The following is a 23,318-nucleotide window of genomic DNA, read 5'->3' as shown; positions in this document are numbered from 1 at the left end:
TTGTGCTTATCTGAACTTTGATCATCATAGGGTTCTGTAGAAGAACTGCAGGGGGTTTTGGTGTTGTGGCCATAATATGTATGCCAATAGGTGGAAACATTATGGCTCTCTTTATACAAACTTACCAATTTAATGGTTAAAGGACTTTTTCTGGGCTAGAATATTAATAATCTATACACAGGATAGGCCATCAATATCAGATTGTTGGAGGTCTGACACCGAGCAACACCACTGATCAACAGTTTGGAGAGGCCACATATACTTTTTGTAATAAAGTATATTACAAAAACATTTTTGGCTTATTTAGAACATTTTAAAGGAAAGCTGTAGAAAAGTTTAGTTACTCTTTAACCTTTTCCTTAGGAAAAGAATATGATATTTTGCCAGGATGAGAACAATTAAGTCCTGTTATTTCGATATAAAAAAGACTGTTCATCCTAACCACTAATTTCATATAGCAATATGATTAACCCCTTCCTCAGAAGAAATGGACATAATGAAACCAAAGCGCATTACAATTTTGGAATAAAGAGTCAAGCTTGGTGTCTGGGCCTGTGTATTAAGTTTTCCTTTTTTTTAATTAAACTAACCATCTTCTGCACAAGCCTGACATCTGGAAAGCATCCATGATGAGGCATCCACCCTGGCAGCCATCATCACACTTAAGTGATCCCCACATGCGACTGTTCACAACCATTAAAGATGACAGCATTACCTTAAAGATGAACTCCCACTAACATTTTTATTCTCTGTCCTGCTAGAACGGTGCATGATGTAATCTGTGACTATTTGCGAGTTCTCCTCCCTTCTGATCCTTAGCTGTGTCATGTGACCAACACTCTGATCTCCAACTGACACAGGACAGGAAGTCAGTTACTTCTCAATTCATTCCTATTTGACTGACATTGAGGCTCTCATAGGAATACAGGGGTTAACTGTCCGGACCCCTGCTGTCCCTTCCATTACATAGGAAGCAGCACAGCTATTAGGCTGCTTCCTAATCTGCTAGTATGCCACTAGGAAAGAGCTGGGGCACAAGCTCCTCCCCATGGAGGTGTGGGATGGAAGGGGAGGAGCGTGCTGAGGGAGATAGGTTCCCCCACATGCAGGCAACTTGTCTCTCAGCGCTTTCATCCGGCACCTGCACGTGGAGGAAGCTGTCTCAGCGCGCTCAGTGTTTACAGGTCCTTCCTCTCCTGCAGCAGCGGCATGTAAGGGAGCTTCAAGATCCAAAGGGCACTTACAGTACGTGCTGCTGGAGAAGAGGACTGACATCACCACTGCCACCAATGGAATAAGGTCCACAGTTTGCTGGGAGGGGACTGAGGAGTAGACACAGGCGGGAACGCATCACTGACTGCAGCAAAGGACTTCCTTCTACAGCTGACGTGTTCCCATCTTGGATGTGGAACAAAAATACATGTGTCTGTTCTGGGGCTGGGGTTGCCACCTGGCTGGCATCTCACCGGCAAGGCTGGTATTTTAGTGGCCCTGCCAGTGCTGGAAATTATTTTTACTACCGACAATATTAATGGACGGTATTTTACTGTGTGGACTGTTACTAATGAGGCTTCCATTGTGGAGCATGCATTAGTAAACACTTTACCTCCACCACCACTTACATTACTAAAAAAAAAAAAAAAAAAAAAAAAAAAAAAAAGTAAAAACCTCGCCTCGTCTATTTGCTCGCGCTGTGGGGGAACAGTCATTACTCACTGGAAGCTCAGGACAGGACCTGCGAGACGTCATCAGGCTGGAGTGCAGGTCCTCTCCTGAGCCTCCAGTCAGCAGAGAGTGTTCACCACGGAGTGAGCAAATGGAGGAGGCAATTTTATTATTTTTTTGCAAAAGCAGAGAAGGGGGCAATAATGGGGACATTATTCTTACTGGGGGTATTCATCTTGGACCTTCATCTGACTAAAGGTATGTGGACCTTTAATAAAACTAGTTGAGTACCCCTGACAGAGAAACTGGCTTCCTGTCCACATAACATTCTGTGTCATTTGGAAAGTCTGATTGCTGGTCACATGACAGGTGATAATCAGAAGGGATGGGATTTCTCACAAATGCAGTCACTGGTAAGAAGATTACATTCCCTACAGATTACATCAGGTACCCTTCTAACAGGTCCGAGAATTATATATATTTTTTTTTTAAGAGTTCTTCTTTAAGCTCTGTAATTTCAAAATTATTTTTTGGGTCATACTGTACTACTCCATGAATAATTTGCCGCTGTTTGATTTGATTTTGGATGTGATAGGCTTTATCATTATCGTAGAGGATTATTTCTTACATTTACATTGAACGTGTCTAGTAGTGTAAGCCCTTTCTTCACAAGTTTAATATGAAAACATGAAATTTAGACAGGTTGACCTACCCTTGAATCGTGGCCAATCAGCTCTTTACACTCATCACATGTGTTGGCAAACAGGCTGTCATAGCACGGTATACAGTAAGGACCTCCTTCCATCTGGATATACTTCCTTCCATATAGAGACTCCTTACAGCTATCACAGTTAAATTGTTCACTCATTTTTGTGCTGGTTCTTAGAGAGCAAAAAGAAAAAGACTCCCGGTTAAAATAGTTTTACTTTGGTAATTCTTCATACAAACTTGTGCAATATAATTTATAACGGATGAAGCACTGCTTACTGAGGACAGTCACAACTTTAATATTCATCCCATGGTTTTACGTTTCCTCCCACAATACTCCATTCACTTGCCTATATAACCAGAGCAGACGGACACCCCTCTTAATAACATAGTTTAAATGTTTCAGCCACATGCATTGCAAACTTAAAATCAAGCACTCAGACATGCAATCTCTATATACAAATACAAGAACTGCACATCAGGATTTCCATGTTAAAGAGGCTGCACGGGAGCCTACGTTCACCATGTGCAATGTGAAGAGTTTGCTGGAGTGGTATACAGAAAGCCAGAGACTGAGCATATGTGTCCACCTCAGTACATTTACTGTGGTGGACACAGAAAAGCTGTTCAATAGAAACAGCAGGGGTTGCTACTCTAACATTATTCCTATAAGTTAAATAAAAAAAAAGCTTATAATTATGTCCTGGATTTAAACAGCACTGGTCAGCAGGATCAAAACTATCAAACCAGGTGTACTGCCTGATAGGGTTGATCCTGGTGATTAAAAAGATGCCCGTCTGGTCAAAATCAGTTGCAGCATTCCTGAGGGAAAAAAAACCAAACAGAACCACATTTGCTTTGCAAAGGAGGGTTTCAGTGCACAGAGAAGTACGGCCAAGCTCCTCAGTGCACTTAAGCTTTCCAGTGCTGGCCATGCCATTTGGTTCACATTTAAATGGTTTAATTTGGACCATTTAATTTATCATATCTTGTATTGAAAAAAAAAAAAAAAAAAATTCCACCATGATTTTTGGGGTTTTGTTACGGCATTCCCTATGCACTTAAAATGATATGATGGCCTTATTCTGCGGGTCAGTAAGATTATGGAGATGCCATCTGTAAAGTTTTACTACTTTTAAAAATTAGAAAACCTTTGAAGAAAAAAAACAAACTTTTTTTATATCTGTCTACAGAGCTGTGTAAGGGCATGTTCTTGTATGGCAAACTATACACTACCATTTTGGGGTACCATTAACTTTTTCCATGACTATTGAATTTCAGTGGGGAACAAAATGACAAAAAAAAAAAAAAAAAAAAAAAAAAAAAAGGCAAATATATGGTATGGGGTAATATCTTTATATAACATCCTCTGTCAAACTCACTCCGGAGGTAGGAGGTAGCACTCCTGTCCCTGTTCCCAGGCCACACAAAAGATTATCCTGAGAGGTGGAAATCCTCCGTTCCTCCTTCCTGGACACAATGGGTAGAAGCCATCATGATAATAAGATAACGAGGATGGAGACGCTTGGAGCGGAGGATGCTAAAGCGAAGACTACCTTTCTTAAGACTTGGCTGCCCTGGTCTCAAATTAGGTCACCCCTGGTCATGCCATTCCCAGTGGGTGTCCGCTGTATTATAAAGACAGCACTTGCCAACATCAGATATCACAAGCACCAAAATAAAAAAGTGTTGAATTCTATCGAAGGCTTTTCAGTGAAAGGAGATTTTGGAGAAGCGAAACTGAGAAAGCAAGCATTAAAATAAGCCTCATCTAATCACAGAAAACGGTCTACGATGACAGACTGGTTGCTTCAAGTTATATACACACACACACACACACACACACACACACACACAAATAAAATGAATTTAGGCCCTTTCACACTGTTTTAGTGGTTTGTTTGGCTTATACACTGGAAAACCACTTGATGCATACGTCAAACAGATTTATTGGCCACCATTCAATAAATGGAGGCCCTTTTCTGCTGGGTAGGCCCAATAGAACGGCCAAGTTTTTGGTGGGGATGCACTGTGTGCTGTCTGCATTTTTTGAGGCCCCATTGAAATGAATGTGGATTGGATGCAGACTGAACATATGGTTGTGTCCATGAGCCCCAACAGTGCAGAATCATTGTAACAGATTCTCTTTAAAGGGGTTTTCTGAGATTTTTATACTGATGAACTATCCTCTAGACAGGTCATCAGTATCTGATCCGTGGGGGTCCGACACCCGAGACCCCTGCCAATCAGCTGTTTTGAGAAGACAGTGCCACTCACAGGAGCCTTCTTGCAGCTTACCAAGCACCGTGGCAGTGCTTGGTATCGTGCTCAGACCCATTCACTTCCAGAGGAGTACTGCTGCCTTCTCAAACAGCTAATTGGCGGGGCCCCGATCAGATACTGATGACCTTGTCCAGAGGATAGGTCATCACTATAAAAATTTTGGAAAACCCCTTTAAGGACTCTTTACATGGACCGACGATCAGAGCAATTATTTTGAACAAACATTCCTAGGGATGCTCATTCCCGATAATTGCCCTGTGTACCACCTATTACGCAATGAACTGATGAAAGCATAGGTTTATGCGCACACCAAAATCTGCAGATCGTCCTGTGTAAACTGAGCTACGGCCAGGAAACCAATCAATATGAGTGATTGCAGCAGCGATTGTCGTCCCCGTACAGAAGAGATCATTACTGTATGTAAATGCAGCTCTCACCTCCTCTGATTAACAGGCAGTTATCCTGAACAGATTGTGCTCGATAATTGCCTGCTGAGTCAACCCTTTCGGCTACCTCCATGTCTGCAATCGCAATTGTGGTTTTCTGTTTTGGCATATGCCGGACACCGTTGGGTGCTGGAAGTCAGGGGTATGCCGGATACGGCAATTCTGGTATCTATTCCTACACTAGATCAGGATACTGAAATTGTGATTACAGATGTGGACGTAGCGTTATACTGTTAAATAGTAGCAATCGCTAGTGCTTATGGGTTGTCCTACACCTTAGCCTACTAACACTGGCGTTTTGGTTTCCGTTTTCGAGATCCATTCAGGGCTCTCACAAGCGGTCCAAAATGGATCAGTTTTGCCCTTAATGCATTCTAAATGGAAAAGGATCCACTCAGAATGCATCAGTTTGGCTCCGTTCAGTCTTTATTCCACTTTTGAGGCGGATACCAAAACGCTGCTTGCAACGTTTTGGTGTCCATCTGACGAAACGGAGCTAAACGGATCTGTCCTGACACACAATGCAAGTCAATGGGGACGGATCCATTTTCACGCACAATAGAAAAAGGATCTGTCCCCTATTGACTTTTGATGGTGTTCAAGACGGAACCGTCTTGGCTATGTTAAAGATGATACAAACTGATCCTTTCTGAACGGATGCAGACAGTTGTATTATCTGAACAGATAAGTCTTGGCTATGTTAAAGATAATACATGTGGATCAGTTCTGAACGGATGAGTTTGTGCAGATCCATGACGGATCCACACCAAACGCGAGTGTGAAAGTAGCCTTACATTTCACAAGCAAATAGTGCTGTAACAATTCTGCACTAATGGTTTTCCTTTTGAGCTCCGTTTATTCAGCGCACTGAAATAACCTTTGTTCTGCTGCGGACATATCTTTGCCATGGTGGTGCACTGATTCACTGGAACTTTATCAGTGTAGGTTGTTCTTTATATAAAAGGCTAGGAACGCAGTCCATAAAAATCTGTCATACCTAATGTTGCACACAAAACAAACAGTCTTATCAGCATACACATCCCAGGAGCAAGTCTGAAAATCAAACACGCTTCAGCCCTTTCCCTTTTCGGTCAACAAAATGAAAACCACTCCCTGTACTATATCACGGGGATAAAGGTGAAAGCAAAAATAGGTCTTCAGTCTGTCTCAAGGTGTGTGGGCAAAGTGATACAAGAGAACCCGTCACCACAATTGTAGCCATTATAGGAGTTCTAGAATATTTTCTGCTGTATATGCATTTCTTCCTTTAAATTGCAGCTGGCCTGGTTTTATATAGCAAAATGGCTGCAATAAAATATTCATTAGGGGATCTGCCTTTATCCCACTGTCCTAAGCTGTGGGATAAAACTCGTCCAAACATACCAACCTGACTGGCCCACCATATAAATGTTTATGGGAGGCCTCCGACGACAGATGTTAGGGGAGATAAGAACCTGGCAGTTGGACTTCAACTGCCCACTCCTTTTGTTCTATGTGACTTAGAGGTATTCTGGTTATAACAAGTTCTCCTATCCATACGATAGGGAATAACTACAGCTAGGACTCCCACCAATCAGGAGAACAGGGGCGAAGTACCCTGTGAAGCCCCCTCTTAAATTGACAAAGTGGTTGGTAGGAAATGTGCCACTTATATGGGAGTGAAGGAGAGAGCCGAAAGCTCTCCTGTGGATAGGGGATAACTTGTTAAAACCAGAATATACCCCCTTTCAGCTGCTGCCAGGTGTCTGGAAGGGGCTTTCTCCCGTCTTCCCAATCAGGACACATGCAGTCTTGCAGGTAGTTATACATGAAAGACCATTTCTTATTACCCTTAATATGGGATAAAAGTTTCATACATACTGTACAGCTAAAAGGAATCTCAGATTTCTAAATTACTAACTGCATTGAAACCAATTACCGGCATCCTCATTGGCCGCAGAATATGCCGGTAAGAAGCCAGGAAGAGCGAGCTTCTTGGTTTTTCAACCTTTTAGCTGCCGTGATCTCACTTGATCTCGGCATCTAAAAAGGCTTTAATGACCGCGATCAGCATTATTGCAGGTCGAAGTCATTAGCCAAAGGTCCCTGCTGTTTGAAACAGCGCAGACCCACCGGCCATGACGCTTGGCTGCACATGCAAGCTAGCCCCATGTTTGCACTTTGCTCCAGCGCTGTACTTGTACGGCACTGGTAGCAAAGGAGTGAAGTATAATAGGGTCCAGCGGATATCCGTACGATGTTCCAGCAGACAAGCAGAGTCGGCCGGACACAAACTGCTGCATGCTGCGGTTCGTGCCCGGACGATTCTCCACGTTTCTGCTGGAACAGGGTGCCGGAGGTATGAAACTAGCCTTAGTGTTTTGTTAATGGAGAGATAAGCTGTTGTCAGAGAAGCCTGGCAGCAGCTTTCTCCCCTCTCCTTATTAAAGGGTTTTGTCACTTCAGCAAACAGCATTTATTATGTAGAGAAAGTGAATACACTTACTAATGTATTGCGATTGTTCATATTGCCCGCTTTGCTGGCGTGGTTCATTTTTCCATTACATTATACATTGCTCGTTTCCATGGTTACGACCACCCTGCAATCCATCAGCAGTGGTCATGCTTGCACGCTACAGGAAAAAGCACCAGCCTATGTGATCTCCCATGCATTATTTCCTATAGTGTGCAAACAAGCACCACTGCTGGATTGCAGGGTTGTTGTAATCATGGAAATGAGCAGTGTATAATATGATGGAAAAATGAATCTACCCAGCAAAGGAAGCAATATGGACCATCACAATACATTAGTAAGTGCCTTGTATTGACTTTCTCTACATGATAAATGCCCCTTGCTGAAGTGACAAAACCCCTTTAACTACATATGTCTGTTAGGCCAATTCTGCATGTTTTTGAGGAACAGGAGAGATATCGTGTATGGCCAGCTTTAAGCCAAACCACTTGGAACAAGGCCAGTGTTGGCACTTTATATTTAGCATCAATTAGCAGAGCGCATAAAGTAATTTGAGCGTCAAATCAGATTAGATTGGAAAGTAGATTGTGGCCACATAGGGACAGGAACTAATCTGAGCTAATGATACAGTACAATATCTTGGTGCCATCTAATAAGGCTTTTTTGCCATCAAATTTGTCCTGCGCTCTTCAGTCCTGTTTTGCATGTACTCTGGAGCTCCAGACATCCATCATCCATACACAAGTCTGAATATACAGTTCTAATATTAGGCAGCTTTCACATGGCCACAATACCCAGACCTCCCACAGTTCACTGAACCAGACTTAGATCACAACAGGATAAACCGTGGGAGTTCGTAGTATGGGGACCATGTGAAAAGTCTTTGGTTGCATCAAAGCTATACTAGGTGTACTGTTAACTACAGAGGCAAAAATGTGCATTACACTATCTACCGTCATAAACTGAAGAAAAAATTACCGAATGTTTTCGGACTTTGTGATAAAGTTTTGATATGAAAAAAAAACTTTAAGTGGACTTTTTAGATGTAGCGATATGTAATAGGTTTATTTATTTATGAATGATGTATATGTGTAAAATTGGGTAAGTGGGCGATTTATACTTTATTTTATTTTTTTCACTTTTTATTTAATAACTATTTCCCCCCTAGGGGCTAGAACCTGGGATCTTAATCCCTTGTCCTATTCCCCCCAATAGAGCTCTATTAGGGTGAATAAGATTTCACACTCCCTGCTGCCCTGTGCTTTGTGCACACAGCAGCAGGGAGCTTACCATGGCAGCCAGGGCTTCAGTAGCATCCTGGCTGCCATGGTAACCAGGATTACACTGCTGGGGCTCCGATCAGAACTGCCACTGCACCACCAATGATGAGGGGAGAGTGGACCCTGTGGCCACTGCTACCAATGATTTTAATACCTGGGAGGGGGGGGGGGGGGGGGGCACTGCACCACTAATTAACCTTTAATACAGATACAGGAGGCGGGTGCTGGCCCTCCTTCTCCACTGTCTGTACTGGGAGAACATAGTGCGCGCCAAGACCCATGTTCTCTCATAAGAGGAGATGATAACTGCGTAGTAGCGCAGCTTAGTATATAAAAAAAAAAAAAAAATATTAACATCCCAGTACCGAAATAGATTCTGGCATAGTACCCGAAACAACCCTAGCGTGGATCAAAACATCCAGCGATGGGGGCGGGGGGGGAGCAGCCAATAGCAGGCCGCGATGGTAACCAGCCTCCCTAGTATCGCGGGTGATGCTAGGAAGGCTGGTCACTGTCGTGTCCTGCTATTGGCTGCTCACCCCCCACCCCCAATCGCCAGAAGTTTTAACCCGTGCGATGGGGAGATGCAGCGGTGGCCATGCAGGGGACTAAGTATCTTCTATAGCAGGGGCCTGGGCATTGTTGGGTGGGAGTAGGGAAGGGGAAGGGTATTTCTAATATTGGATACGCCCTTTAAAAAGTTTGCATTAACAAAGACAACGACTTTCTAAATGCAACCACCATGGCGATCGGTGGCCCAGCCCCCGAAAACAAAACCCATTGCTGCAAAAGCTTCTGCTGCAGGGGAAATGTGGTAGTACATAACATAATCTGAAGCCCCAATTCAGAGTTATGATACTTTCTCTTAATATGCAAATTAGACCTTTGGTGCAACAAGGGCATCACCGATTTGTTTGGACAGCCCCTCCCTTTGCCACTGCCTGACCCTGTCAATCAAAGCAAGCAAGGAGAGGCTGGCCACAGAAATGAGCAGAGCATGGGTACAACAAGAGCAATGGTGCTGCCCTCATAGCACCTAAGGCCCATTTTAAATATTCAGAAAAAGTATCGTAACTCTGGAATGGAGTCTCAGATAAACAAAAGAAAAGCAGCATTTAAAAAAACCAGGTGAACCACAGCTATGTGTCCATGTAGACAGTTGGATAGTGTGGTCACTGGTGACAGATCCTTTAAGCTTTCAGAAGGCAATGTAACACTTCCAAATGTAAAGTGAAGTAGATACACGTGAGATGTGGTAAACAGACCAGACTCCAAGCGATTTAATTAGAGGCAGAACCTGACATTTATTCCCTGCTTTCATCAAATGTTAAATAGAGAAGCATGATGTCAACACTTACAATTAAAATCAGTGCTAGAATTCCTGACAGGTAAAAACAGCATTTGGTTTATAGGTTCCCAGAAAGGGTTGCAAAAATATTAAGCCATTTCTCCCGAAACAATGTGGTCACACACAACATGATCAGTCAGGTTCACTAATATGCTGGCAGGCGCCTGTTTAAAGCATATATTTTCTGTTTATTCTCAGTTACCAGTAAAGGCTTGTTCACATGGATGTCAGGCTGAATCCACACCTTTGTTTTCAATGAAAATCCACACTGCTGTCCACATGGCAGAGGATGATTTCCATGTGGCTTTCCAAACTGCGTCAAGTTGGGACAGTTTCCGTGGGGGAAAGGGCTAAAGCCACAGGTAGACCACTACATGCAAAATGTAGAACCATGACAGAAACCTGGGGGTCAGCCTCAGATTTGTCCTATGGAAGCATACCTTAAAGGGGTTCTGCACTTTGTTTAAACTGATGATCTATCCTCTGGATAGATCAGCATCTGATCAGCGAGGGTCCAACACCCGGGACCCCCGCTGATCAGCTGTTTAAGGCGGCAGCGGCACGGCCTTCTCATTGTTTACCACCGGCCCAGTGACGTCACGACTAGCATCAACTAGCGTGGGCGTGGCTAAGCTCTGTTCACTTGAATGGAGCTTAGCCCAGGCCAGGGATACTAGTCGAGACATCACTGGGCCGGCGGTAAATAGCGAAAAGGCCGCGGCGCTGCTGGAGCGCCGCTGCCTTCTCAAAAAGCTGATCGGCGGGGGTCCTGGGTGTCGGACTCCCGCCGATCAGTTTAAACAAAGTGCAGAACCCCGTTAACTTCTAAAATACAAGCGTGAATGACCTCATCTAAACAGGCCAACAGATTTACAGACAAACTTCAAAACTAACTGTTTTTGCAAAATTAAATTGTGGTAGTTTAAAATATTTTAATCAAAATTAAATTTAACAAAAAATTGATATGTGCTAGAAATATGTATATTCCTCGGAATACATTTGCAGCATTTACTGTGTAGTGTAAAATAAGAATTACCAATGATCTGCACAAGTGCTCAACTTCACAAAAACACAGGAAAGCTTGTATGAGCACTAGTGAAAACTCTTATTTTAAGGGTATTCACAAGCAGTGGTTAAGGTACGGTTAAAACCGCATCCAAATCACTTGCATTTTTACTGCTGTTTATCACTGTTTATCCTGGTGTACAGCTCAAGACCTACCGACCATTGAGAAACACAGATGGGGCCAGGATCAAGAAAACCATAATTTTATTATTATATATATATATATATATATATATATATATATATATATATAAAGCATGATATTGCTCTACAAACTGGCAGCATTACTTTTACAATCTTTTAATGCTGTCCCAGACTTTTTTTTTACATTTCTTGCGACTTATAAATATAGAGAAAAAAACTCTTTATTCACCGCTCCTGTCATATGCTAATTAGCACTTTGACGCCATGGAAGTTGTCGCTTTCTTCCTCAGAGTCAAGATTGCCGATGCAGTTTGTAGGCCAACATCCTGCTGACAAGTTTCCTTTAAGGGCACTTTTTGGCTCAGCTAAGGCAGAGTTCACATCAGTTTATTTTTCTGTTTTTGGATGGATCTTTTTAAAAAAAAAAAAAATTTTTATTGATTCTGGTCATTAGTTATGCACATTTGGTTTCAATTTAAACCATTTCAGTCTGAGATCCGTTATCTTCGACAGTTCAGAAGAATGGAAAAGTAAACGGTGATGTGAACTCGCCATTAGACTTGCATCATAATTCCATTGTGTGGAGTTTATCGTTATGTAGGGGACAACTACTGTATGGATCACTACAAAGTCCATAGTTTAATTTACAATACAGAAAACAGTAATATGATCCAAAAAGTACATTTTCAACAGGAAAATAGGAAACCTGAGTATGTAGTGCAGATATTGTATATACATATTCCAAATAAAGTTTTGGGCCTGTTAGACATAAATATGACTGCTTTATACAAGATGGTCTATTCCAACCAAAAAAACAATGGTAGTAATTTGTGTGGAAAAGCCAATATGAAGAATAAAGGGGTAGTGGTGGGATACAATCCATGACCAAGACGACAGCATGCATATGTATGGAAAAAGACCCACAGTTTGAGGTTTTAGATAAAATGTGGATATCCCAGAGGATCCATAAATCTACCGGCACCAGTGAAGTCCATTCTGGTTAATTGCCAGTAATATATTTGTCTTGGAGACTCGTTGCTTCTAGTTCTAAGGGCAAATAGCGTCATGCAATGAAGACCATTATAAAACATAAATTTTCATTTTATCACTCTTGGTAGAAGTATTGGAGGATTCTCATGTTATTAGGAGTACTTAGGCATGCCAAAAAGAAGCCAGCAAGTACAAACCAGTGGAGAGAGTCTTACTCCATAGAGTAATTTCTTATGAAAATAGCTCCAGCTTGTGAGTGAGGCAATTTTCACGCAAGCATATACATCCCAGGATACAAGCTCCATGTGACTGTTGTATTTCCCATGCTGAACACTGATCCTCTGAGGTGAACTCACATCATAATGATTTATGATGCTGTGTGTTACTGCCTGACTGCCGGTCTACTGAATTGTACTCACATAAAGGACGCGACTACAGTTAAGTAGAACCTTTGTCATGCAGGAATACACACCATCAGAAATCATTATGATGCTGCGACTTCACCTCAGAGGATCAGTGTTCAGTCCAAGAAATACAGCCGTCACATGCAGCGTGTTTCGCAGACTTTTACCACGCGCGTGTGAAATTGGCCCGAGACTGAAAATTAGATAAACACTAAGGAAGGGACTACTGGAAAAAATACAATCTGGGTACAGTGCTGTGGAATGTGTAAGCAACATGAAATAAATACTTCCCGAATGAATCAATTTAGGATTCAGGTTTTTCCAGGGATTCCGGACAAGCCTTTGCAATTCTGTTAATCCTATATAAAAAGGTGAACATTAATTGCCAACAAATAGTTCCCAGCATGGTATAAATGTTTAGTCAGGTGTGCCAATCCAAAGCACTGCATCACTTTAAGCCTTACGGCACCTGGTTGCTGATCTAGCTTTTGTTACTTTGTTACTAAGAAAAGCAAGGGTGTACGTGCCATAAAGGCATCACTTGAGGCCTTTGGAAAAAGGTTTGGTTGCTCCATCCCCTTAAAAAGGCATTGTGACCTCTGCAACTCCCCTAAACTACAGTAATCAGTAATAAGCATATAGAGACCCTGTCAGCAGTTCTGATCATGCAAAACTTATGACAGCACTAGGTAGGGTAGGTGCTGGGGAGAGAAGGACAAATGTCCTGTCTGTAAAGCTTGTTGCAGTGTGAAAGTGAACTTTATTCTCGAAGATTCTGCTCCTGCAAGTGCAGTTACCCAGCAATTCACTGCTAAAGGGTTAATACTCAGGTTCATCACTTTAAAATGTTGTCTGCTATCCTAACAGTGAACTGATCACAATGTATGCCAAAAGGTTACATGAAATGAACAAGTTAAACTGACCGTTCTCAAGTGTAGTTGCCAGGAGACAGGCTAGTCCTGCCCAACTGATTAGTTTAGAGTCTGCTAAAGAGACAAGACTAGCTTTGCTGTGCTCTACCAAATAGGCCCTGAAAGAGAACTATTATCCAGGAAAACATTTTCCGAGAGTGGTAAACTGCCAGGAAGCAGCTTTGTTAGAAGATTAGCCCCCGAGAGAAGGAATCACTGAATATTTACAAAATGTTGAGGACCAATTTAAGGCCGTGCTGGACCAAGTAAAGTAAATGTGAGTTTATAGCAATAGACTATTGCATGTGGAAAGGGTCAATTGCTTCTGGTGCTCGCTAAAGGCCATCCAATCCAGGACTGCACTCCACAACTGAAAACTGCAGATAAAAACTGGGAGTGACTGAGCACCTATGGTCAATCTTGGAAGATTTCTAGTATCTATAAAAAGACTCAGAGGACTACCACCATCATTGCCACCTCCTTTATACAGCTTTTGAGAAATGCCTACTCTTGCATATACCTCAGAACTGTGCCCATCACTTGTACCACAACCTTAATCATCTATTAAGTAAAGAGAGAGAGACTTGGTTATAAGCCAAAACAGGCCTGGTCATTGCCTCCACCATGCACGGTCAATCCACTTAATATCAAGGGCAACCCTGCCATGACCAGACAGGATACCACCAAAGACCAAGCTGTGCCCCAATGGAAAGAAAGATTGCAGCCCTCACCTGACTGCACAACCCAGGGAGTGCCACCGTGAGAGAAACCACCCCCATCAATTGCCCCTGCCACAACCACTCAGCTCTCCCCTCCTGGGCTTCCTGCACAGGTTCCTTGCAGGCAAAGCTTCACTCTGAAGTGCTCTCTGTATTGAGCTGCTTTACAACTCCTCCCATCTGCTGAGTGACAGCTATAGAAGTCTCCTGGTTGGACAGTACAGCTGTCACTCAGAGCAGAGGGTGGGGGTTATTGAAGCAGCTTCTGCAAAGAGCCCTTCACAGTGCACCACTGTCTCCTGGGTACTTGCAGGAGCAAACTGCTGACACTCTAAAAAGTGTGGATTGCAAATCGGTAATTTTTACCTTTCCATTCAGTTGCATTCCTTCTGCTGTGCTTCTACACAATGTGTGGGAGGTGTGTGCTGATGGAGAGCAGGAAGTCCTCTCCATTATTGTGCAAGTTTAGGAATCCTCTGTGTGTCAGTATGCAGAGCATGGCTCGATTGCCGGCACACAGAAAATAAAGTAGAAAGATAAATATTACAAAGTTGAAAGGTCTTTAAAGGTTTTTCCGGGAGTCTGATACTAGTGGCCTAAAGATAGTTCATCTGAGGGTGGGTGGAAGCCAATCAGTGCTTGAAAAGGCCACAGCGCTCTGGTGATCAACATGTACTTTCCTTAGGCCAATGACATGTTCATCGGTGACATTACCCATCTGCATCTCAATCCCATTCATCAATAATAAACTCCCAGAAAACCCCTTTAAGCTGTTACTGAATACTATAGTTTAGTAGGAGGGTTTTCAGAGGGGACAGTGTCTTAACCATCCCTGGCCTGAAGAACTACATTGCTTGCAAGTGGGTGGGAAATTTTAGCCAAAGATTTACAGGGGGCTAAACACACACCATGCACGACTTTCAGTTCTGGGTGGCAAAACCCAGCTCTACAACAGGATCCCAGTTTGATTTTTGCAGTGGGGCTCCCTCTCTTCTATATAGGTCGCTAAGAAAAAGTTACTAAACCATTATTAAAATAAAATTCTGATAATATCGATCAATAGCCACCACTGTGCTGTGGTTTGCGTGTTGAGGGATTCTAGGAAGATTTCCTACACTGCAAAGAACAAAATGAAATGGAGTGAAAAGAAAATACATATATCATACACTAAAGCTACATTCATACAACGTATTTTGTTTGCGGCAGTTTTTTTTTTTTTCCGGATTGGATGAGGACCCATTCATTTCAATGGGTCCACAAAAAAGGCAGACAGCACACCACGTGCTAGCCGCATCCAGATGTCCGTTCCGTAGCCCCGCAAGAAATAGAGCATGTCCTTTTCTTGTCTGTTTTGCAGACAAGTATATTGTTACAATGGATCCACAAAAAAAAAAAAAAAAAAAAATGTATTCAATACAGATGCCAAAAGGAAGTCATCCGTATTTTTTTGCAGATCAGTGTTTTGTGGACTGCAAAACACATACGGTCGTGTGAATGCAGCCTAAAAATTGTATTTAGTTTGCAGGCAATGCTTAATAAGTAATTAAAAATAATTTCTCATGCCAATTTTACTAGATAATCTTGGAGTTTCAGTCATTCATAGCCATTAGTGAAACTGACTTTCCCATTTATTGATCTAGTGAGGGAAACACTTTCTGTACAGTAACCTGTGAGGTATGCTGGCCTTTCTAACCTCTCCCTCGGGGCATGCTCTGTATGAGTGATAGGCAAATATGACACAGCCATACAGGTGGCAAGATCTGTCTGCTCGCAGAAGCCAAAAGCTGAGAATGAAAGAATGAGAAAAGGAACCACCCTGTCTGCATCAAGGCGTCATTCACGCAAGTCATCCAAATATCTGAAACTGGCCAGTAGACAAAACTACTGACATCTCTCCCTTCTGCTCAGGTAATGCAGTAAAACAAGAAAGCTTGCCTATGGCTGTGAGCCTGTCTGTGCTGTAAGTCTGCTTGTACGGACATATAAACCAATTACTCCTACTAACAACTGTTAACCAATGTAGGTTTGGCATACATTTGGGCACAAGATAATCAGTTTTGAAAAGGAAAAAAAAAAAAAAAAAGTTTTTGCAACCCTGTAGGGCGTTGCAGACTATACAAGATAAGGGCACATCTGTACATTTCATTTCCAACTCTAAGGTCTCGCCTGCATTCTGTCTGGTTTTTTTCTGCACCGATTCAAGTTTTTGATGTGCATTTCACATGCAATAATAAAAACAGAAAATTATCACAGCATCCCCCAGCAACTATCGGTTTTGGGATGGGGCTTTGTGAAAAATGGACAGTAAAAAACAGTGCAATTTTTTTTTTTTTTTTATGCAGAGATGATCAGTGAAAAAACTATTACATGCACGTACTCCCTGAAATTAAAAGGGACAGGATTTAGTCCGGATGCTGTCCGTCCACAATACGCAAAACTCACATGTAATAGAGGCCTAAACGTACCCAAACATCTTGTTTGACATCTCACCCCCATTCAAATATGACACTGACAAAACTTCACCAAGGTAGCGATGCTCGCGTTTACGTTTTGCATTCCCAATAGCCATAGCATTTACCTTCTGGCAAATGTTCAGTGATGTATGGGTTAGAGGAGAACAATTCCCTCGTTATATGTTTTTGATCTAACAAAACTCATCACGGAGTGACTGATCCTCCGTGCAATAAAATCACTGAAATCTCACCAGCAACTATAGGAGTGCCAGTATTTTCTTATTTATCACTATAGGAGATGAGCACCATTACCTTAGCTTGGCCATGCATATATGTGTTGTCAATGAGAGAGAGGAATAAGCTACTGCCAGACATCTGTTGGTGGCCTATCTCCTGGGAGCACAAAAGGATTGGGCGCTGTAATTCAATGGCAAATCCTTCTTTCCCGCAACATATGTGAAGGGAGATCACACACTCACATGCAATGCAGAGTGAAAAGTTTGATTCCCCAGATTAATAAAGTTTTGTTTTTTTAAATGTCAATTAAAGTGGATCACACACTTCATAAATATGGAGCTCATTCTAAACCACATATTTGTTAATGGATTTACACCAGAAAGTGGCATAAATACACTGAAAAATCTACTTCCCTTCACATGGTTTATTAGAAATCTATCTGCCTGCAGCCACCACTAGGAGGAGCTCAGTGTGTAGAACTGAATAAAATTTATCAGTGACTTTACTGGGAGCGCTACATAACCTCTTTGCACTGAGCTCCCCCTAGTGGAGGCCGATGTAAAAAGCTGTGAATCTATATCAGGAACAGGAGAAGCAGTTCAGTGCCGAGTCCACACTCCCCTCCAGGCCCTATAGCAGTTATGGTAAGTACACCACTCCACACCCTTGAAATGTGTAGCAGCAGTCACAATTTTTCTGCAAAGTAGATGTCAATAGGGGAGTGATCTATTCTAATTTAAAGCAGCATTTCCTGCCACCTGACCCAAATTCCAAATGAGATCATACATGCCTGGAGCGGTAAGTCATCTTCTCCCAATTACATATAGAAAAGGAGAACCACTGGATAGTGAAAGGTTATTCTGAACATATAAGAATATGAGTGCTCCAACTAAAATCTTGCCAGGGTCACTTGACAAAAAACAAAAAAAAACAAACACACATTACTCACCCCATCCACTTGATCGCACAGCCAGGATCCTCCTCTGTTCTTCTTGAAGGACCTGCAAAAGGACCTTCGCTGACGTCATCGCGCTCACCACGTGGTGAAAACAGATCCGTCCCCCATTGACTTTATATGGTGTTCAAGACGGATCCATTTTGGCTATGTTAAAAGGGAACCTGTCACCGGGATTTTGGTTATAGAGCTGAGGACATGGGTTGCTAGATGGCCACTAGCACATTTGTATTAAAGATAATACAAACGGATCCGTTCTTAACAGATGCATGCGGTTGTATTATCCGAACTGATGCGTTTGTGCAGATCCATCATGGATCCGCACCAAACGGGAGTGTGAAAGTAGCCTTAGAGAACAAAAGAGTTGGGAAAAAATAAAAATTATTTTTTCCCAACGCTTTTGTTCTAAGGCTACTTTCACACTCCCGTTTGGTGCGGATATCTAAAAAAAAAAATTAAAAAAAAAATTAAAAATTTATATATATATATATATATATATATATATATATATATATATATATACATACACACACACACACACACACACACATACATATATACACACACATATATACACACACACACACACACTATCCCCCAACAGGTCAGGGGAGAGTCAGGAGCTCCCCATACACATTAGACCGCTGAACTTATGGAGGCCTATAGAAAGTCTATTTCTCAGACTAGATGATTTCTATAACCATTCCTCATGAGCATGTTTAATGATGTGCATACAGAACAAGGCTTGCCAAAAACATGGTATGTAAAACTAACCACTTCTTTGGCATGAAGTAACTGTTAGAAAAAACGGTGATTACGTGTTGGAAAAAATAATTTAGCAGAGAACAAGAAATAAGAGCTTCTTAAGTGAGGGGTTGCATGCATACTCTGGATGAATCAGTTGTCAGCATTATTTATGGCAGGTGGGGCTGCTTCTCCACCCCCAACTAGAAATGCCACATTGACAGGACAGCTGTGGAGCTGGGAAGAGGTCAGCATAGAGGAGAGACGCAAGGCAACAAACTGGTCACCAGCTATAAGCAAGTCTGTGAGATCAGAGGGATTAGAATATATATATATCCAGGGAACAGAGGACTTAGATGACCCTGCAGGGTACTAATTTACATCTCAACCACAATCCCACACAGTCCTTAGAAAGTTAAATCACCAGACCTTATAATCTTAGAATAAATTTTATGTTAAAATGAATCAGTGGTATGGCAATTTGTACCTGGGGCTCCAGTCTAGTGACTCAGCAACCCCAACCCTCCCCCATATCTGATCGTTGCCAGTTTGTCACAGAAGGTCAGAGCTGCATTTACATTTGGCAATCACTTTTGCTATATGAGGACGAGCAATTGCTAGAGTGATTACTCATCCTCATACACCCGGCATCAGCAATGCTTTCACCCGATGAACAAGGGTTTGGTGGCATTGGTTACAAGATAGAAATTCCGTGTGGATACCTCTGCATGTGTTACTTTCAGATTTTCTTGCAGTTTTTCCCTGATCTCACCATTTGCAATGAAAAGGGCGAAATCCACACAAATAAAAATAAAAATCTATCAAAAAATTGACATGCTGAGGATTTCAAAATCCTCACGGAAGAAAAAAGTAGAGTGCACATGAGATTTGTCAAATCTCATTGGTACTCCATTATGATGTGGTTTTTCCTGCATGAAAATCCACGAGGAACAAATGCACGTAATCTGCAACATGTACAGGTAGCCATGCAGGGCAATTATGCCACACGTTCTGGTTTCGGCTTCAAAAACCATCAAAGAACCTGGAGTGGAGTCAAAAACATTGAGAAGTTGTATCTGCCCTTAATACACTGCTCAAAAAAATAAAGGGAACACAAAAATAACATCCTAGATCTGAATTAAATATTCTTCTGAAATACTTTGTTCTTTACATAGTTGAATGTGCTGACAAAAAATAAATAAATAATAAAAAAAAAAAAAAAAAAAAAATCAAATTAAAAAATGGAAATCAAATTTTTCAACCCATGGAGGTCTGGATTTGGAGTCACACTCAAAATTAAAGTGGAAAAACACACTACAGGCTGATCCGAATTTGATGTAATGTCCTTAAAACAAGTCAAAATGGAGAGGCTCAGTAGTGTGTGTGGCCTCCATGTGCCTGTATGACCTCCCTACAACGCCTGTGCATGCTCCTGATGAGGTGGCGGACGGTCTCCTGCGGGATCTCCTCCCAGACCTGGACTAAAGCATCTGCCAACTCCTGGACAGTCTGTGGTGCAACGTGACGTTGGTGGATAGAGAGACATGATGTCCCAGATGTGCTCAATTGGATTCAGGTCTGGGGAACGGGCGGGCCAGTCCATAGCATCAATGCCTTCGTCTTGCAGGAACTGCTGACACACTCCAGCCACATGAGGTCTAGCATTGTCTTGCATTAGGAGGAACCCAGGGCCAACCGCACCAGCATATGGTCTCACAAGGGGTCTGAGGATCTCATCTTAGTACCTAATGGCAGTCAGGCAACCTCTGGCGAGCACATGGAGGGCTGTGAGGCCCTCCAAAGAAATGCCACCCCACACCATTACTGACCCAATGCCAAACCGGTCATGCTGGAGGATGTTGCAGGCAGCAGAACGTTTTCCACGGCGTCTCAAGACTCTGTCACATGTGCTCAGTGTGAACCCGCTTTCATCTGTGAAGAGCACAGGGCGCCAGTGGCGAATTTGCCAATCTTGGTGTTCTCTGGCAAATGCCAAAACGTCCTGCACGGTGTTGGGCTGTAAGGAGTCTGTTTCTGACCATTTGAGCAGACACATGCACATTTGTGGCCTGCTGGAGGTCATTTTGCAGGGCTCTGGCAGTGCTCCTCCTGTTCCTCCTTGCACAAAGGCGGAGGTAGCGGTCCTGCTGCTGGGTTGTTGCCCTCCTACGGCCTCCTCCACATCTCCTGGCCTGTCTCCTGGTAGCACCTCCATGCTCTGGACACTATGCTGACAGACACAGCAAACCTTCTTGCCACAGCTCGCATTGATATGCCATCCTGGATAAGCTGCACTACCTGAGCCACTTGTGTGGGTTGTAGACTCCGTCTCATGCTACCACTAGAGTGAAAGCACCGCCAGCATTCAAAAGGGACCAAAAACATCAGCCAGGAAGCATAGGAACTGAGAAGTGGTCTGTGGTCACCACCTGCAGAACCACTCCTTTATTGGGGGTGTCTTGCTAATTGCCTATAATTTCCACCTGTTGTCTATCCCATTTGCACAACAGCATGTGAAATTGATTGTCACTCAGTGTTGCTTCCTAAGTGGACAGTTTGATTTCACAGAAGTGTGATTGACTTGGAGTAACATTGTGTTGTTTAAGCGTTCCCTTTATTTTTTTGAGCAGTGTATATTCTCTCCTGTTATACATCAATAAGCCTGAACGTGTGGCAGCACCCCAATCAGTTCATCTTTACGACTTATATAGGGCCTCTATAGCAGACAGCAGTGGTTAGGGGGACTAAAAGGTGCGCTTTTATGACCTAGGGCAGTGATGCCTAACCTCTGACACGCCAGCTGTGGTAAAACTACGACTCCCAAGATGTACACTTGCTTGGCTGTTCTCAGAACTCCATAGAAATGAGTAGAGCATGCTGGAAGTCGTAGTTTCACCACAGCTGGCGTGCCGGAGGTTAGCCATCACTGACCTAGGGGCTCAGGACTCAAAGTGGATCCTCTGGGTACGGCAAACAGTGCCAGATGTGCCTGGTAGTGTTAGCTGATTAATGGTTAGCTGGGCAGAACAAGTTTAAGATTCCAGGAAGAAAAAAAAATAAAAATCTACATTTAATAGGCAAGTAAAAAATCTATTGTGCTATGTGATGGATTGAGAGACTTCCATGACCTCTTGCCTCAAACTGAAGGCTATTAAATCTGTATAGCCTACAGTTTCAGTTGCAACAATTCCCTTGCTAAATTGGGCTTATCAGAAAGTACACAGAGAACATGAGCGATGCTGTGTAATCAAAATGACCGGAAAACAACTGATCTCTAAAAACAGCAGAAAGAACCTTGTAGGAAATGTCTACAAAGATAAATTCCTTCTAGATCCTCTTTACAGACACAAATGAGTTAATAAAAAGCCTTGAGAAAGCAAATTACATAGGCTTGGTCACTGTTCCAGCTGTTTCAGGATGAACCAGATGACATCATTGACCACAAGACGAAGCCAGACTAAATACCTACTTCTCAACGCTACTGTTTTAGGTTCCACAAGCAGTCAGTCAAAGCCCAGACACCCTCTCACAGATGAGTGAGGCACCTAATTACAGACCCAACCCACATATCACCCCACACAAACACAAGAAAAACAAACTAAATACCAGTCGTAAAGGCACAGGACAGGCCATGATTGCTCTCAACATTATTCTTCCAAGTTCCCTAAATGTAGGTTACATGCATCATGGTATGAAAATGATAGGAGTACTTTGTATTCAGTACAAATGGTACTTTAACCCTGGGCCTTAGGGTAATGATGAAAAGTGAAACGTGGCCTCTTTCAAAAGCAGCGGTAGCCACTTAACTGGGTTTTCCAAGACTTAAAAAATTATGACCTATCCTTAGGATAAGCCAAAAGTATCTGATCGGTGACCAGTCATTCAGATGTTTGAAAAGACACCAGCGCTCAGTAGAGACGTGGCCTTGTCTCAGCTTTCCTTAAGCCATGTGACAATATGTTAAATCGGTCACGTGGCCTAGGCACAGCTCAGCCCCATTCAACTGAATAGAGCCGAGTTGCGATAACACATGTTCTTGATAAGCTGTGATAGCTCACAGGTGGCTGCTAAGTTCTCAAACTGCTGATCGGCGGGGGTCCTGGGTGTCGGACCTCCAGAGGATAGGTCATCAGTTCTAAAGACTTGGCAAACCCTTTTAAGTTGGTCACCTAGAATGACCTGCACCGCGATTTCTAAACACTGGTTATCTTTTACACCGCACAACCATAATCACCTCAGATGTGGCTCGATTTGTGTAGTATTCATTTTGGTTTTGCAGGGAATGCCAAGTTATGGCAAATAGGTAACCATTTATAGTATACACAGAGCCATAACCACAAATGTCTTTCAGAGACACTTAAGTAGAATCCTTGGCAATATATTGCTATATACAGTAGATTTACCTACTGTAGAAGTGTAAAATAAGCCAATAAAACTTGCATGACATCTTAAAAAGTAATGTGTCAGACAATGACCTATTGTTTAAATCACATTTTTAATGTTTAACATTTTTT

The 23,318-nt window shown here is 42.5% G+C and overlaps 1 protein-coding gene across 2 annotated transcripts in view; it reads right to left on the bottom strand.

The window, feature by feature from the left end:
- The window catches only part of FHL3 (four and a half LIM domains 3), a 78,383-nt gene that overhangs the window by 10,677 nt on the left and 44,388 nt on the right, over nt 1-23,318 (bottom strand). The window contains exons 1-2 of one of the 2 annotated variants that reach the window (XM_040424437.1): nt 21,014-21,019; nt 2,378-2,546 (exon numbers count right to left, since the gene is read on the bottom strand). In XM_040424437.1, coding sequence (XP_040280371.1) covers nt 2,378-2,533 — 156 coding nt within the window. In that variant the 5' untranslated portion in view covers nt 2,534-2,546; nt 21,014-21,019. Of the gene's footprint in view, nt 1-2,377; nt 2,547-21,013; nt 21,020-23,318 lie in introns of those variants that run through there. The other variant, XM_040424436.1, reaches the window with a different exon arrangement.

The sequence above is a fragment of the Bufo bufo genome, chromosome 3 (assembly GCF_905171765.1).
Source record: "Bufo bufo chromosome 3, aBufBuf1.1, whole genome shotgun sequence".
In the NCBI taxonomy this organism is placed as follows: domain Eukaryota; kingdom Metazoa; phylum Chordata; class Amphibia; order Anura; family Bufonidae; genus Bufo; species Bufo bufo.
Note: the sequence above shows the minus strand (reverse complement) of the source record. Positions and strands in the feature narration are given on the sequence as shown.